Below are 19,332 nucleotides of genomic sequence, written 5' to 3'. Positions count from 1 at the left end.
GATTTGTAGGAACTCATGCTTTTGTATTATCAGTGACCTAATTATTACCCAAAAAGGCATGTCTGATGTGATATAGTAAAGGCACTACATGAATAATACGACCTGAAGAAGGAAATCTCAAATATAAATTCATTGACACAGCCTGTTAACTGTTCAATCATTAAAAACAAATGTATTTATATACCATTATGATAGAGATGACTGAAGTATAAACTACATAGTTTGCCAACACACTGCTGAATCAATCCTGAAATGAAGTTTAGTCAGAGTAACTAGTAATTCATTATAAACACAGTGACAAAAACTGCCTACCGTTTTAATGCTGAGACTGTTCATTGTAGCCGTATTTCCTACCTATATATCAAAGTCAGTTTCATAAACTCTACAGAGAGCTGAGTTTCACTGAATGGGGGGAGGGATGCAGGAGTAAGTTGATCTCAATATTTACTGATACTTACTCAGTATCATTGTAGCCGTATTTCCTACCTATATATCAAAGTCAGTTTCATAAACTCTACAGAGAGCCGAGTTTCACTGAACGGCGGGGAGGGATGCAGGAGTAAGTTGATCTCAATATTTACTGATACTTACTCTGCTCTAATCACAATGCAAAGCTTTCTGCTTCAATATTTACTGATACTTACTCTGCTCTAATCACAATGCAAAGCTTTCTGCTTCATTGTTATTTTAAATAGCAGAGAATTTTTCAAAATAACCTAACCTAAACAGAATTTTAGATACATATTTAAGCATTTTTAAGTCTAAGGGAAAAGTTTTGAATCAACATGAAGATGGAAGGGAAACATTCTACAGTGTAATGAGTGGCAACAAGTGGATATCTGATTGGTTTCAACCTAAAGATGTCAATTTGTATATATGGAACAAATACTTTCAAGCATTTCAGAAAATGTGCCCAAGTAGAATGGCACATCATACACTGCGAAGGCATTTGTGCCAATGTGACAATGAGAAGACCTGGCCTCATACCCTGGCTATGCTGCCCACATGCCCTATGCCCAGGACAAGGTGCCCAGGCAATCTACAGAAGCCTCTCTTTCCTGAACAGTGAAATGGACTACAATTTCTTTTTCTTTCAGACTTCTGGTAAGGGCATACATTTAATATATTTGAAAGCACTCTGAAAACCATACAAATACAGATTTGTTGTTAGGTTAGATCCCCTAACTTATAAAAAAAAATTACTATCAAACCCAACTGTAGATTATGCACATTATTCATTCATATTGCCTCAACCCATTTAAAAATAAATGCAAATTCAAAGTAACAGAAAAAAGCCAGGGTCACAGTCAGGTGATGCAGAGGAAGGCATGTCAAACTGGCTTCAAAAAATCTAAGCTTGAATCTTAAACACTTACAAGATACATGAGAAAATTAAGTAACCTCTCACTTCAAAGTTCAAATGAGAATTAAATCACATAATGCATTTAGAAACACCTAGGACAATGGATAGTAATAATTAATGTATCTGAACCTTGAATTAAAAAATATATATATATTTAACTTAAAATGCTTAAATTTATTTTTCCAAGGCCCAATTTTTCCTCTTTACAAGTCAAATTGTTTGTTACACTGGAATCTAGTAACTAGCCAAAATCTTTGTGTATAAGAATTTAAACAGGGACGCCTGGGTGGCTCAGCGGTTGAGCGTCTGCCTTCGGCTCAGGGTATGATCCCGGAGTCCCAGGATTGAATCCCACATCGGGCTCTTTGTGTGGAGCCTGCTTCTCCCTCTGCCTGTGTCTCTGCCTCTCTCTCTTTCTGTCATGAATAAATAAATAAAATATTTTAAAAAAAGAATTTAAACAATAAATTAGGGCTTGGAGATCTTTCACTAGTATACTTGGGTGCTATATTCCTACATGTATATAACATGGAACTATTCAATTAGTGGGACCACACCCAGCCTAAAATAAAATTGTTCTAATACCTGATCATTAGTTCTCAGGTGTGTCTAAAACAGTTAAATATTCCATCCATATTTCCAATTCTAACCTACATTGTGATGATAAATTGCAGCACATGCTCATACTGATCATAACACAAAATTAATTTCTTATCTAATGTAATTTTTAACTATTTTTAAGGCTGTTAATCACCAGTCAGTGTACCATCAAGACACACACACACACACACACACACACACAAAAACAGACACAAAAGCAAGGTTTTAAAGGTATACCACAGTGCTTCCCAATGTCTATGCCAACTACCTATGACATTTAATAAGTCAGTAACTATCTCTCTTAACTAATTTCAGAGGTATGTATATTATCATCCAGTGACACACAACTGTACATGTAGAGGTCTAAAACTTCTAGCAACATTGTTTAAAAAAATAAAAACGGTTCTTCAGAGACTTTACCTGGGAAACACCAGTTTGTTATATGGATTTGGAAAACAATTCAGTTTCATATGTTATTTACTAGTGCCATATATGTTTATGCTTTCTTTTGTATCTTTCTCTTTGTCTCCTAATAGTCTCGACTGACACAAATTGCATTTCCCCAAGCATTATGTCTTATAAACCACTACACAGCAAACCCCACATGTACTTTATGACAAAAGTTAAATACTATTATTTATTACCATAAAGCAATTCATTACAACATAGCAATGCAAACCAAACTTAGTGAAAACACTAATAAATGTTTTTATAAATGACAGCTGCTTTGCAAAATATAACTTAATTTTGCAAAAATGAGACACATTCATGCTGTTTACTCATATATAAATCACCATATTTCCTCTCCAGTAATGTGGATACTAACTTTGTCACTTGTGTTTTCTGTAAAGAGAAAAGCATTTAAAAATATTACTACCATATCATCATATTTTCTATCTCCCAAGGCCAGGTTCTTCAAAAGAACATATTGGAACTGTTAGAAGAAATTGCAGTCCAACAAAATTTAAATTAATAAAGGATACATGAAAGACTTACCTCTTGAAAGCAGTGGCATATTATAATGCAAGGGCATATAGAAAGGGAAAAGGTAAATTATTTAAACTACTTGATGCAAAATAGCTTTCCTTCTGGTTTGGAATATAAAGTCCCATTTTGTTCTAAGTAGAGTAAAGAGGGAGAGGAGTAAGGAAAACAGCAAGTTAAGATCAAGAATTTGTATATGCAGAAGAAAGATTAAAAATTTCATAAAGTGCCTTGTTCATTATTTTTCATAAGAAACAAGATACACTTACGTTGTATCTTTAAGAAATATTCTAAAACTATCAACATAATTATAGATTTCATCATACCTTATAATGAGTTAAAATCTCTCAGTAGTAATGCATAATGAATAAACACTTACTGTGTCTTATGTTTATTAATCCTGTATAAATTTGGGTGAGACACCTATCAATTTGGCAAATTAGCCAGTTACTTTAAATCACGTAAAGACTAATAATCTTGCTGCTTTGAGGAAAAAAACAACTTAAGAATTTAGCTTTATACCCTCTTGAAATCTTAATTTTTAGTTACTGGCATATGTTATTTTTAAAATAAAAATATAATTAATAAAAAGTAACAACTCTCAACTTTGAAAGAGTTTTGTTGTAGATCTTTTGTAATATTATAAAAATATGAAAAATGTACTAATCACGTAATTAGTAAATAGTCTGACAATGATTTCAGAAAACAGTTTGATACCTGATGAAGGAAATGAATTCATCAATACCACAAAACATCTACTCTTCAAAATGACACATTATTAACTAGTAAAGTGTGTGATTTATTTTTGATTTCTTTAATGTAGTAAGAGAAATGGCAACTGCAAATTCATCTTAGAATTTCAAAGGCACCACATTTTGTTTTCAGAGTAATCAAGTTTTCATTGTCCTAACATCTGGACAACATTTGAAAGCAATCTATACCCAGTTTACAAATGTGAAGCCATAACTTTCTTGTTAATGATGCAAAAATGTAATAATCCCTTTTCTCCTCACTCTTGCACAGGTCTGGATACAGGCACATGCCCAGTAATCACATGTCCACTGATTAAAAAACCATCATTGAGGCCCTATTACTACACCACTGCCTACAGTTTCAATTTGAAAACAATAAGCTTTAAATCATTTTAAGTTTAGTCAAAGTTGTACTTATAAAACACAAATTTAAGATTTATATTCATATTTTCATGTTTTAAATGTAATACTTTTCCATAACCTGAATTTACTTTTACCTCTATAAGTTTCTATTAAGAAGACTATCGGGGATCCCTGGGTGGCGCAGCGGTTTAGTGCGTGCCTTGGGCTCAGGGCGTGGTCCTGGTGCCTTGGGCTCAGGGCGTGGTCCTGGAATCCGGGGATCAAGTCCCACATCCGGCTCCCTGCATCCTGCATGGAGCCTGCTTCTCCCTCTGCCTGTGTCTCTGCCTGCCTCTCTCTCTCTCTCTCTCTCTCTGTCTCAAATAAAGAAATAAAATCTTAAAAAAAAAAAAAAGACTACCTTATATGAATCAGTAAAGTAGATGGATTTTTTTTTCTTTAAAAAAAAAAGACAATGATTATCTTATAAAATTTCAAGAAATGTTAGTAAGGAGAAATATGTTTGTTCAGACACTTTTTCCAGTGGACTTTTTAATACTGAAACTGGAGTTTAATAAACATAATAAACTTCTGCTTGTAGTTTTCTATGGGATCAACAAGTTGACAGGCAGCATCTTTCTTTTCAGAATATCTACTTTGATTTCTTTAAAATCTATTATCTTAAAATAGACATATAAAAAAATACAACCAAACACATCTCAACACTACATACTATTTCTCTTCCACAAATAAAAGAAGAAATAACATTCTTTGAAGGACACTAATTTTCCTCAATACATATGTCAAAACTTTAAAAAGCCACCCACAACCACAAAAACCATATGTTCGGACCAGTAGCGGTTCTTCCAGACCTCCTGCTCTTTCTCTCAGCAGCAGCCTGGAGCCCTGCCACCGTCTTTTTCAAAGCCCCAAAGTTGCCATGGCAGCATTGCTACAGAAAGCACAGGCCCTTCATTACATGAATTAAAATTCGGAAGGGATTATCTCAGAAAGGACCTATCCACGCAATTATTTTAATTATATTTTCCTGGGAACTGGCATTACTAAAACCATCATATATGCAGATGATTTCCCTTTGTTTTCCTTTTAAAGTACATTTTTGTAACAATAAATCTGATCAAAATCATATCATAAAAATGACTTTGGCTTCAAGTATAGTCACTGAATTCCAAACAGAGTAAAATGACCATGTATAAATGGAAGCTGCTGAAAATGCACTTCAATTTTTTTAAATGCCTCAAAAAAGAAAAAAATCATAAGGAACAGATTTTCCAAAACTTCCACTGGCATCGTATATTCAGTGTCCACTTCTGTAAATCCATCTATTTTAGAAAAACTTTTACAATGTCTGTGCTTCTGTTTGTGAAGCATCCCTTGATGCTGTTGTTCTGTCATTACTGTTTGCTTTTACAGACTAAATTCTAGCTTAAGCTTATCTGAAAAGAATGTTGCTGGCTATCTGACCTAAGCTAGTGCATCATACATAGACATGAGTCAAAACTAAATTTGCTTTCTGTCTTAAGACTACTTCCTAGAAAAAAAGCTTCTTACAAGCTCCTCATTTCCTCTCTTCTTAGGGTGAGATACATAAGCTGACACAACTCTGTTTAAACTTTTGGTGACTAATAAAAGGATGGAAAAAATGAGAAAGAAAGATTCAAGATCTGCCTTGCATTATAACTGCCAGCTGCTCCATGTTATGCCAGGACTTGGAGAAAGAGGTACAGAGTATGTTACACGGTTCATAACATGTCAAAATACATACTTAGGTTTTGATTAACCTATAATTGCCTTGCAGCAAGTGCTGTATGTATATAATATAAAGCTACATGTTAATGAAGCAAATAAAAACTTCATCTCCCTTCCTTCAAAGAACAGCTGATTTGGGGGGGATGTAAATGATTTCCTGGAAATCGCCTGAAAGAAGAGTTTTTAGAAGAGCAGAAAGCACCCTTGGCCACCTACCCATTTTGCTGTTTACTGTCACCCTGGGATCCTCTTCTCTGCCCCTCTGCTAGCTCCTGAGCAGTCTCGGAACACACGCTGGTGACTGCGGGCTGCCGTGGGACATTAACTGCAGGTTTACCAGCGCTCAGTGCAGATGAATGCTGGTCAGCACTAAGATTGGCATTAGCATGCAGTCCAGATGCAGCAAATGAGGGAGGAGTGACAGCAGCCACGGGTGGAGGGGAAGCATGTGATGAAATGGTCGCATGGGCTGGGGTGAAGGCGGACGATGGTGATGGGATGGATGTAACTTTTGGTGAAGACACAGAACCAAAGGGTCGTGGTGCCTTATTGTAGGCCATGTTGGATGTGGATGTGACTTTGGACACAGCAGGAGATGTAATGGGCACAGGTTTAACTACTTCTTTAGGTTCTCCCTATGTAAAATAAAAATAAACATACACAAAACACACCAAATACATGCAAAATAGATTCATTGAAAAGAACACACAGCTAGTTTTTAAAAAGACAAACACAATCATGTTAGCAGCCCAAACTTTACTTGTTTCTAGATTAAAAAAAAAATGAGTATAACATGCATGCCAACTGGTTCCAACATGCATACCACAGATGCAAACAATGAGCGTATTTTTTTTAATAAAAATAAAAAAAGTTTCAAAATATTTAGTAACTAGAATAGGAAAACTATCAAAAAGCCTAAATGCCATCATAAGTGTCAACAGACACTTTAATTTTCCAAAAGGAAAAAATTTTAAATACCCCACAATAAACAAAATATCATTAACAAAAACATTTATTTTAAAATATCCAGTCTTGATTACAATTTCATCTTTCAAACAGCTTACTCTACAGAGTACAATTATTTAAATCATGAGGAAAAAACAGCACATTTCCAAGTCTTCCATTTAAAAAAATTTAAAACAGAGAGAATAAAATCATTTTCATCTAACTCAGAAATGTGCACATTCTAATGAATTATTTTGAATGAAGATACAACTTAAAAGTAAAAATCTCAACAATCCACCTGTTTCTCTGGAATGTTTTGAGATATTATTTGGAGATGGAATAAAATTCTTTCCCTTTTCCAAGATAAATAGTTAATAGTTACATAAGGAAAAAAAAAAAAAAAACGATCTTAGAGGTTTCTTTATTTCCATTTGTCAAAGAAAATTTAACTAAGAAAAGTCAATTCTTCCTAAAATTAACATAATTTATGTTTGCAAGTCTCTATCCCAAAGAAAGTGTGAAGTTTAAAAAACAAAAACAAGTTAAGCTTCTGTGACATTCAAGAACAAATTCCTACTCATCCTACCATTCCAAAAGAAAAATTCTTTTAAAAACTTACAATGGTGGCCCTATTATGTTTAATTAAAAACAAAAAATAAGTGATCTAAATTAATCTTGTAGAAATAATAAAGCTAATTGAGGGAGACAAAGTAACTTAATGTCTCAGCAAATCAATATAAGTAATTCACTGGAAAGGCACAAACAAAATTAAGGAGAAAATCCCCCAAAGTATAAGCCAGGTGTATATGAAAAACGGTTTGGGACAATTTGAGGATGTATATGAGAGAAAAAACATAGTTGCCAATAACTGAATCCAGGATATTCTGAAAATGTAATTAAAAACTTATTACTATCACTAATAAAATGTTACCAAAGACTTGAGGTACTCATTTTTAGTAACCACTTATTTATTCTCTGTAAAATATGTGAATAAAGATAGGCAATTTGAATGTGAATGTAAAAAAAAAAAAAAAAAAGGACATTAGTTAGATACTAAATGGCACTGGAAATCATGTTTTAATAACACTGGTATAATTACAGATGTTAATTATGTATGTGTTGATTTCCATCTCCCCCCTGCACCACCACCAATCTTTAAAAGAAAAGAATCATAAGGAAAACTGTATTGAAACTATTAATTGTCAGTATGTCCTAAGATAAGAATGGAAATGGCAGTGATTCAGGAGGGACTATCAAGTGGTACCTAGTGATACCAGATAAGAAACACACCTTTTGAACGGGAACTGGCTCAGGCTTGGGTGTGGCAGATGCCCTAAAGGGAAAAAAAAATAAAGAAAAAGAGAAAAAAATATAAATTTTTGTAAATATCTTATTAATGGAATTATTAGTATATACCTTAATATATTAAATAATCAGAATTTATAGTTTCATAATTCATAGTCTTGACTATTCATCATCTACTAATTAATTCATGTAACTCAAATGCTACAAGTACCTATACCCTTACACACTGTAAGATACTGTATGAAGATACTGAATAAATTCTGGTTGAACTGAGTCACCAAATGAGTATTTATTTGGAATTTATGTTCTTAAATGCTTATGCCAGGTAATATATTTGTTATGGTAAAACTCAACTGTAAATTCTTCTTTAGGCTATATTTTCAGTGAACGAAATAACCATCTTCCATTTGTCTCTTTGTATCAGTACTGTTGCCTGCATGTAATAGGTCATCAGTAATGAGTGTGGCAAAGGAGAGAACAAGGGAAGAAGGGCAAAATTCCATGAATACAGAACCATTTCCAAATTCAAATTAAGTATTTTCAATATATGCTTTTTTGTATTATCACTGTCCCTTTGGTTAGCATGGACTAATAGTGACAATAATTTATTTGAAGCAATTATTGCATATAACCATGACAAATAACCAAAATAGCAACTACCCTTATCCCCATTTTTTACTTGACGTATTTCAAAGTTTAGAGTAAGTAAATTACTAGGATATAGCTGGCTGACAGTTCTTTATTTTATAATATACTAGCTGCAGCCAAGGATAGTAACTAAATGATTGGGAAAGCTTCTAATAATTTAAAGACTACCCAGTATTAAGGTACATATTATGTTTAATCATGCCAGAAGCAATGTGACTCCTCCTATAACACAAGGCTGCAGATAAGACATCAAGTGCAAAATTTAAGAAATGTAACCTAGTAGGTAAATAATAAGTGTAACAATTTAAAGGTTCAAACCATGAGACTGTTTTACTTAGATAACAGATCGCCAATGGAAGGAAGAAGGTAGCATAGGATATTTGATCTCTGAGAATAACTTAATAATGAACTCTAATCAACATTTTTAACAGCAACCAAATTTTCCAATAACAACTAATTTGATTAGTTAGGGCAAGCACTGACTGAGTAATTGACTAACCTAGTGAGAGGCCACAATGGATGCTAACATTCGGTTACTACAATATAGAATTATATTCTGCAAAGCTGTGTAACTTTCCATGTGTACTCTCAAATAGACAAATTCTCCTTTAGCTTTTAGGATTATTATAATAAGCAAAGGAAACAAGTTCAAGTACAGAACAGTGGAATCTTCCTTTCATTGAAATTTCACAATGAGATGTAATCACAGAGGATCTACTTATTAAAACCACCCAAGACATTATTGGAAGTCTGCCATAATAGGATGGTTTCTTTTTTTCATTTGGACACTTAAAGGTGTATGGAACTCTTCTAGAAACATATAAACAATTTATAAAAAGAACTGGATGTTCAACAGTCACCAAGTTTCCAAACAGAATAGAATGCATATATCCTATGTCTATGAAAACAATCCTTTAGTTTTTTCAGGGTGTTAACACGTTCTTAACCAACGTTAGCAACAATAACAAGAACCTCAGAATGGTTAGTTTACTTAATTTTGGAATCCAACCTCTTTTTTTGTTGAGAAAGCACAGAATAATAATGAGTCCTAAAATACTTTATGTATTGAAAGTCTGCAAAAATACTGCTTTGAAATCTTGAATTCACAAATGAACTTACAACCTGAAACCTGAATCTGTTAGCCCTGCTTGCCTTCTGATAAAATTTCACAAGTGCAACTACCTGAAGTATGACAGAAAAAAAAATGGATAACACATCTTCAAAATTCCAGAATTGGGTCCACTACACATTAAAAACACAAACATCATTTTGTAAGGAAAAAATACTTACTTATAATGAAATGTCAAACAAAGTAGTTGACACTAGATGCAATAAAAATTAGTTCCTTGAGCTTAATTATTTAAATAACCACCAAATGAGTCATAAAATCATTAAAACTTAGATTTCCTTTAAAGTTACTCTGTCACACGACATGCAGGTATTCATTTAAGCCATGTAATTTTTTAACCATTGTACTTAAAATGGCCCTCATTTTAGAGTGTCGTTTTGCTTTTTGGAGTGAAGAGAAGTCAAACTGCTGTCATTAAAAATATTTGGAAAAACATTTTAACACACACAGTATATATGTACCTATAACATGCATTAGTTACATTTTAAAAGATCAATATTTAAGTGTACTTATATTTAAATGTATTTTTTATTTAAGTGTATATTTAAGTATAATTACATACTCTTAGGACACTAAAACTATTGTGGTTTGAAAAATTAAAATACATGACAAATGAAATCTATAAAATTAATGAACAGCAAAATTAATAAACAGCTTTAAAAATCCAATTTTTACTATTATAAAATAACAAAATAAAAAGATATACCACCTTTCCACCTTTTGCTCTCGTGTGTAGAGATTTTTTTTAATGTTAATACATAATGTTTGAGAGACTACACATTGCTGGAAAAACTATATATTAACACAACTCTCTTGAAAAATAATTTGCCATGTATTTGTAAAAAGCCCTGAAGAAAGCCCGTGCCCTTTGAGATAATGATCAACTTCTGGGAATATATCATAAGGAAATAATCTGATATGTGGAAAGGACTTTATGTATATTTATTAACTACAGTGTAACTTATAATATTGAAAAATTGGAAACAACCAATTAAATAAACAATGAGGAAATGGTTAATTGCAATATAACCATATGGTGAAACATCCAATGAGTAAAATCATTTTTTGAAAGAATCCTGAACTGCATGATAACATGCTTACTTTATGATATTCAGTTGAAAAGAAAAGAGATAAAAAAGCATATCCAGCATGGTCAATGCATGAAAAAAAGCAGATGGAAATAGACTAACATTTTAGTAAAGGCTCTCTACAAATAGTATTTGCTTTTTCTCTTTTGTGTGTTTTCTGTTTTATAAAATGTACATGTGTTTTTTTATGGCAAGTAAGACTATTTCTCAAAGTATATTTCATGGAAAACTACTTTTCAAAGAACAAAACAAAAAAAGAGGTTCTGTTACCAAAGATATCTGGGAAACTTAAAAGTTATATAAGCATGTTAACTGCTGCGGGGCAGAGGCTGTGGAGGGTGGTCGCAGCTCCCTAGTTGATGGTTCATCTTGGTTTCATTTTTTTTTTTTTTTTTCATCTTGGTTTCAGATAATCCCAGTGACACGTCCCTCCCAACAAGAACAGAAAGGGGATCAGGGGACACTCCCAGCCCCCCAAACAGGTCAGCCCCTATTAAAGTTGATGCCTGCAAAACAAAAAACAAAAAACAAAAAACAAAAAACAAAACAAACAAAAATAAGCATGTTAATCACAGAACTTCTTAGAGCCTTTAAATGCCTAAAGAAAAAAACTGCAGATTGTTGTCCATACCCCTTTGAAGTATGACATACTCATCTATTTAGAATACTTATTTATTTAGGAAACCTTTTTTCTTAAAACTGGAGTTAGGGGGAAAAACCCTCCAGAAAATGCTATTTTAAAGAAACAGTAAAGAAAGTAAACCTCTGTAAATCTGAAATGTTTACTTAAGTCTCCTACAAGTGGCTGAAATGAAAGAAAATAAATATTTTAATCCATACAATCTTCGAAACTTTTCGTTATATCAAATAGTTTCTTTATCAAACTATTGATTTCTTCAACTGTGTTTAATAAGTAAGATACTCAAAGATTATGAGCATAATCAATGTTTTAGAAAGGAAAATCTCATTTCCCTCACCAAGCTGAAATACGTGTTTCCTATATTCCCATAGGAGAAAATCCTAACAAGTATTTGAATAATATTTTGAATTACTGAATAATAAAAACTATTTCTCAGAATTAAGATTTTTACAGTCATCTTTCAAAAAAAGTAAACACATTATACCCAGCATTTACACCCTTACTTTAGAAATGTCAGAAATTACTTAAAAGTGAATCATTTTTAAAAGATTTTTAAATAGATAAGCAGTTTTTAAAACTAATGTAAAGTTATTAAAAATTACATCTACATTTTCCCCTTTAAATCCTGGGAAATACACAATGGGATAATATATCTCCCTTTCTTTTTTTTTTTATTTTTTTTTATTTTTTATATCTCCCTTTCAACTGCAGTGATCACCACAAGTCACTTTTGTGTAGTGTGTGTTTCAAACCAGCAGAGATCCTGGCAATGGCTTAGTGCCATGGGCTCAACAATTTGCTTATTGTTCTCTGTTCTCTTAGTGTGAAGCCACTGTACAGGAGTAAGCCATGATGGTGAGAGACTGATGCATTGGCCCAATACTATCCTCAGGCTCATGGAATTCAAAGAACAAAGCCATCAGTGTGGCTACAACAATCTATTTTGAAAGGTGATTGATTTTTCTAAGAGCAGCATCCAAAATAAAAATCCTGGGTACACTGCAACCAGTTTCAAAACTTCTGGCTAAACAGTTCAAAGACCTCTATGTTATAATGGATTTTATTAGAGACTAAAATTGTGATGCCCTGGTTATAATGATGTATAGGAAAAATAATGCTATAAATAAGCAATAGCTCTATCAGGAATTAGATTCAAAGGAATCAAACAAAACTGCATCTTATGAACACCCAATGAATGGTATTATATTTAAGTTATATAATGAATTAATGGATTTTTATAATACTGCTTTATAAAATAATGTGCTTTCAGCTTAAAAAGTAGCCAACGAATGCTCACATTGGTATTTAAGAATGAGGAATTAAGCAACAGAACTAGACTGATAAAGATTATTCACATTACTCATAATGTCTTAATGACTCCTTCAACCATATCTAATATACCTAACTCATAAACAATCATACAGAAAACAGAAGGATTTTTAAGTTCCTTTTCTGTGAGATGAGCTCTATCTAAGTTTCCCACAACATGGCCATCTTTGGACTCACTGACCTCAAGACCCGTAAACACTAGGGTACATCATTAATCACTTTAATTGCAAAGTTGTCAATTTGCAATAACAAAGCAACTCCAGAGGGGAAAAAAGTGAGCACTCAACTGTGCAGAGGGATGTCTCCTTAAACAATTCCTCCATATTTTATTGTAGTTCCAGTCAGTCTACTGTAAATTCAAACCTTAAACATTTAAACCACTTAGGGCAATGTATTTATGATTTTTTCTAAAAGACTTGAGAATCTGTAAGGATTAAATTTTCTATAAATAAAAGTACAAAAAAGTTATATCATAACACCTTTTGGCTTATAAAATATTGTGTTCACCACATACACATGCACTCATACATACAGTCTCACTCTCAATTTCTCTCCCGCTCTGCATCTTCTTTATCTTACCATGGGGACTAACATAGTATCTTTTATTCCTATCAAAAGGGAAAAAGAACCCAAAGCTGGACATACTTTGAACAATGAGAAAAAGAAGGTAAGAAAAGAGAAGCAAGGGGATTGCTCTAGTCCATCTGAGTGGCTGGGACCCCCTCTGCTTGGGCTTGGCTTGAGACTGGGAGAGGCTCTGATTCCACACGTAAGGATGAAGGGCTTTTGTTCTAAGATCCTTCTCAGATGGTCATAGCAGTTGATGAGGTTTGAGAAGAAACTCAACCAATTCTAAATCAAGCCACAGAAGAACAGAGGGCAGGAGGAGGAGAGACCAAGACAGGGAGGAAAGAAGGAAAAGACTTCTACTGAGCTTGCCTGACCTGCATGGCACACTATTTGGGGGCACGGCAGGAGTTCAGAGGTGGGGGGAGAATAGACAAGGAAACATTAAGCTAAATTTAAAGTGATAAAATATTTCCCATTATACAAATAATGATAGCATCAGCATTACATTACATTACCATTTACCGGGGTCTTACTAGGAGCTCAACATTGAATTAAGGCCTTATATACAATACAATACTTAATTTCAGAAATAAAGCTCAGAAATGTTAAATAATTTGGACTCCTAATGCCAAGTTTAATGCCAATGTCCCCATTTTTCTCCCTCTAATATATCCATCTCACCCAGCAGGAACCAAGAGATTAACAAATATTTCTTCTTCTCATGCTATGCTGCTTTAATTTTTATGGTTGAAGTTCACAAATTTGATGCTATTAAGATCTTCAGAAATGTAAACTGAATACTGATCAATTTGAATAACTAGTTTTGGTGACAGTTTTATATGTTACATGTCATCTTTCACTTGAGATTATCCTTTCATCTGTCCATTAATCAATATTTATTGAGGCGCAGGCACTGTTCCAGCCAGGGGAATATAGTAGCAAACAAGGCAAAGAAGGTTCCTGCCTCAAATCTACATTCTAATGAAGGAGGTAGATAATAAGTCAATAAATAAGACAGTTTCATATAGTGATAAATGCAAAATTTCACATTATTCTACCTGATTCTAATGGAAGAAATTTATTTTTTCTACTTAACATTTATTACCATAAAAACATTTTTAAACATTTTTCATCTGTCCATTCTGCCTCATGTCCATACTCAAAATAACCTCAGAACACTGAAGGGGAAAAAAACATATTTTTCTAACTAGTATTTATAAAAGAACTTCTATCAAAAAGACTGTTAAAGAAATTGTGTAATATTTTAGATATGTTCAAGTTTAAATAAAAGGAACTTCAAAGTCCAGGCTAATGTATTCTTATTATAGGTAAAATTCTTTTACAGGGAAAATACTATTTCAGTAGAAATTTTAAATAAGGAATCTATTTTATATGCCCCACTATTAAGAAATGTTAAACTTTACTGTAAGGGGCCAGATGGTCAATACTTTAGTTTTTGTGGGTCATAGGCTCTCAATTTAATGCTTAAAGGTTCTATCATTAGAACAAGAAGAATGACAAGTGTAAATAAGTGGGCATGCCTACGTTCCAATAGAACTTTATTCATAAGAACAGGATGGGGGCTAAATCTGGTCAACCTCTGGTTTAGATCATTTTATGGTTTTCATTATAACAAACCTTCTGGAAATAATCCTATATGAACATGGCTCTTTTGGACTGTAAGCCTCACAATTATTCTGCATAATAAAAAAATCTTAGTTACAATTTCTTCAGACACTGACATGAATAAAAATATGAGAGCTTAGCACCTCATCAATCTTTCTGTGGTTGCTGGGCACTACTTGTCAATTCCTTTTAACCCCTCTATCTCGAACTTTGGTATTACTTGCAACTGAATGACCCAACCTAAACTTCCAAATCACCAGCTCAAATAAAATTCACACCACATGGCATTGATGAAGCTTGGTGAAGAGACGGGGTTAATGTTATTGGATTAAGATGATATTTTAGGCACTATTTTTAACTCCACTACTCAGTACTTCAGTTTATTTGCTAATACATGATAAGGGTTAATAAAAACCTCTCTCATTTTCTGCTATATATTGTGAATGAACTATTAATAATATGTATTTTTTTAATTCTAAGAGAGTTAACTAACAAGGATGAACTATGCATTCTGTGAGAGAAGCAGAAAGGGGTAAATTCCTTCTTTCTCATTCTTGTCCACAAAACTCTATACTTTATTTCATATTAGGAATGGACAGTAATACTTTCAACATTGATATAAACAAGCAATTAATGACAGAGTTGCATTCTCTGAAAACCTACTGGTTTATAGCTTTCTTTGGGCACAATGCTAATCACTTCTATTTAATATATACTTTCTTCTAGCTCCAATCAGTAAGAAAAAAAATATTTTTATCAACATAGTCCTTGATTGCTAATATAAAAATAATAGGATTTGTAAAGTAAATAATCTACTTGTGAAAATTCAGGAGTTCCATTGATACATCTACATCTTTCTGGCTCTTTCAATGATACTATTAAGATACTCTTAAATAACAAATGTGGTTAACATTCATTCATATTAGGAAAGTAGGCATCAATGACAAACTATATGCATAACTGGATTTTCAGAGACTTATAGCCATGCATATAAAACTAATGCTTCAGGAAAACTCTTATGATAAGCACCAGATGATGGAGAGTAGGAGAAAAGTAGTATAAAAGCAGGCACAATTCATAAATTTACTTACTTTTTTCTTCCCTTTAGGAAAAGCTTAGAGCCCTAAAAAGACTGAGAGAACCTATCTTTCATTTCTCTTACCAAGCTCTTTGTTAATAGAGAGGAATTCTTTGAGAAATAGGAGAAATAGGTAAATGAAGGTTGCAAGTCTAGGTTACCAAAAAAATAAATTAGCTAACTCTACAGTTTCTTTGTTGATACAACAAGGATAATAATCTTTCCTTGAGGAATTGTTTTGAGGATAAAATGAGATCACGAATGTCATACACCTTTGTGACTGACACAGAGTCAGCAGTGATAGAGACTACTTTCCTACTCCTTATACAGAAGATCTGACCCTTGAGTTATAGAAATTATTTTTCTTATTATATACTGTTATAATCAAACCAAATTATCTACCAGGATAAGTTTCAAGAGAAAACAACAAACTAGAAATGGATGAAAAAATATCACTTGTTGAGTATATGCCAATCATTTCACTTGGCCCATTATATAAATTATATCACCTATTTTTCTTGAGAGAGTAATACTGTTCTCATTTTAATACAGGAAGAGAAGCTCAAATGAGTTAAATTATTTGACCACAATTTAGAATTTGAAAAAGGCAGAACTGAGAACTGAATGCAAGTTTTCGATATTCTCTATAAGCAGCTCTAAACCTCGGTATTATGGAGCCTTTAATCTATTCTTCCATATTTTTTTCTAGATAAGCAGAATATCTTCCCCATAGCAATAAGAATTCTAAAATAACTTCATTTTCCAGCAGGTTCCATAATGATTATCATCTATGGTGCTAAACTGAGTGTTTTACTTAAAATTGCAACCAGCTTCTGAAGTTAGTGGCCACGTAGATCCCAAGATACCACATCACAAGACATTCCTGTGTGTATGTTATGAATTACATGTTTCTGTTTCCTCTTCACAATCTTGAGAAAATAAAGGAACAGGTATCATAGTCCCCATTATAGTTATCAAGGGTGATATACTACCAATAATCCAGAATGAATCAGGCTACAGGTTTGATTTGTGCCCTGTGACACACTAGTGCATGCTGAGCATGTAAGATTATAGAAATAATCATGATGGTTCCTTTTAATTAGGTTTTGGCTAGATATTCATATATACTGGGTAACTAAATATATACCTACATCCATAAATATACCCACATACATACCTAAGTCACCTAATAATACATTTTTGATAGTGTTCAATTCTTTTTGAATCAGCTTTATTTTTTTATAAACAAATACACACACACACACACACACACACACACACACACACGCACCTTTATGTTATGGACAGAATCCAGTTCCCATTAACCACCAGATTTGTTATTAGTATGGCCTTATATATTACCATAAGTTATTTTAACCAAGCACCTTCTCATTCCTGACCAATATGTCTTATACCCAATGTCACTTCAAGTTCAAGGGCAATACCTGCGTTATAATTTCCTTAATTTCATTAATTTATTAATTACTTCTACAGGGACAGCTGGGTGGCTCAGTGGTTTAGCACCTGCCTTTGGCCCAGGTCATGATCCCAGGATCCAGGCTCAAGTCCCGCATCTGGCCCCCTGCGTGGAACCTGCTTCTCCCTCTGCCTATGTCTCTGCGTGTCTCTCTCTCTCTCTCTCTCGCTCTCGCTCTCTCTCTCTGTCTCTGATGAATAAATAAATAAAACCTTAAAAAAAATTCTACAAATACTCACTGAGCCCCTAACACACCAAGTTGTTGTAGGGCAGTGGGGCAAGAGTAATGAATGAAACAAACTACCTACTTTGAGGGGAAGCAGACTAAAAACAAGTATATCACATGGTAATAAGCAAAACAGAGTCTAGTAAAGCAAGACAGGAAAGGGATATGTTATCTTATATAAAAGAGTCAGAGAAGACCTCTCTATTAAGATGAAATCTGAGCAGAGACCTGAAGTAGAGAAATCAAGGTCAACCAAATAGCAAGTGTAAAGTCTCTAAGGTAAGAATGTGCCAGTGAGGCACAGGAGCTAGGAAAGCTGGGAGGTCAGTGAGAGGCACAGCCAGAGAGAGAAGTGGGAGCTAGAGCACATAAGCTACTTTATGCCAATATAAGAACCTGGTCTTATACTCTAAGTGAGAGGAACAAGTATCCTTAATCACAGCACTTCATTTTTGTAAGAAAGTTAAATCCACATCTGAAATTAAAGAAGATTAAATCTAAATACAGTGTTGAGCAATAAATTACCCTGTATATATGTTTGAACCGTATAAGCCTACTTACTAACCATAAAAGAAGGGGAAGAGGGACTGAAACTTGCCTAAAATCTTAAATATATTGAGATAAAACACAAATAGAAGATAGCAAAATACCTAATTTGTTCTTCATACATCCAAAGTGTAAGAGAATGTTTTTTGAAGTTCACATTTATATGCTCTCTGTCCTATACTAATATCAGAGGCACAATTTTGCCAGTAACTTTTTCCAGATACATCTCTTTTTCTATTTTTGTCTAGGCTAAACACATTAAATTACAAACTTTTTTTGTAAAGTGGGTATTTTTAGGTATTTCAATAAAATTCAAAAGGACAAGCATTCCAGTATTTAGCGCAGCCTTATTAGGAAAACAAAGTCAGTCTGCTGTCTGTGGAGAGCACAGGAATGAAAACTTTTCATTCTTTATAGTCTCAACTTATGTTTTTCCACTTATTTAACCCTCAAAAAATAATTTGGGATATGTTTAGGTCTTTTAAAAATCTGGAGGTAGTTACTCAGAGTCCAGGAATTTAAAAATTAATGATCAAATGCGACTATTTTAGCCATAGATAAATCAGTCTATCCTTATTCAATTAAGATGAGACTCTAATTTCACACTTATCAGTTCACTGTAGAATCCTGTCCAATATCATCATCATTGAATCTCGTTAAATTAGGTCAAAGTATTCAATATAATATCTAAATCAAAAAAGGAAAATTTAAAGCCAGAAAACATTAAAATATTTGTTCATTTTGGAGTGCCTGAGTGGCTCAGTTAGTTAAGCATCCAACTCTTGATCTCAGCGCAGGTCTTGATCTCAGGGTCATGAGTTCAAGCCCCACACTAAGTTCCAGGCTGGGTGTGGAGCCTACTTAAAAATAAAATAGGGGCACCTGGGTGGTTCAGTGGTTGAGTGTCTATCTTA

General features: G+C 33.4%; 1 protein-coding gene across 30 annotated transcripts in view; it reads right to left on the bottom strand.

Moving 5' to 3' along the window:
• The window catches only part of PDLIM5 (PDZ and LIM domain 5), a 211,660-nt gene that overhangs the window by 79,406 nt on the left and 112,922 nt on the right, over nucleotides 1-19,332 (bottom strand). For 11 of the 30 annotated variants that reach the window (XM_072810246.1, XM_072810248.1, XM_072810257.1 and 8 more), the window contains 2 exons: nucleotides 8,047-8,089; nucleotides 6,028-6,119 (listed from right to left, as the gene is read on the bottom strand). In XM_072810246.1, coding sequence (XP_072666347.1) covers nucleotides 6,028-6,119; nucleotides 8,047-8,089 — 135 coding nt within the window. Of the gene's footprint in view, nucleotides 1-2,789; nucleotides 2,807-6,013; nucleotides 6,447-8,046; nucleotides 8,090-19,332 lie in introns of all 30 variants that reach the window. The other 19 variants (XM_072810239.1, XM_072810245.1, XM_072810240.1 and 16 more) reach the window with 3 other exon arrangements.

This window comes from Canis lupus, chromosome 33 (genome assembly GCF_048164855.1).
Source record: "Canis lupus baileyi chromosome 33, mCanLup2.hap1, whole genome shotgun sequence".
NCBI lineage: Eukaryota > Metazoa > Chordata > Mammalia > Carnivora > Canidae > Canis > Canis lupus.
This window is presented reverse-complemented; position numbering and strand designations above follow the sequence as displayed.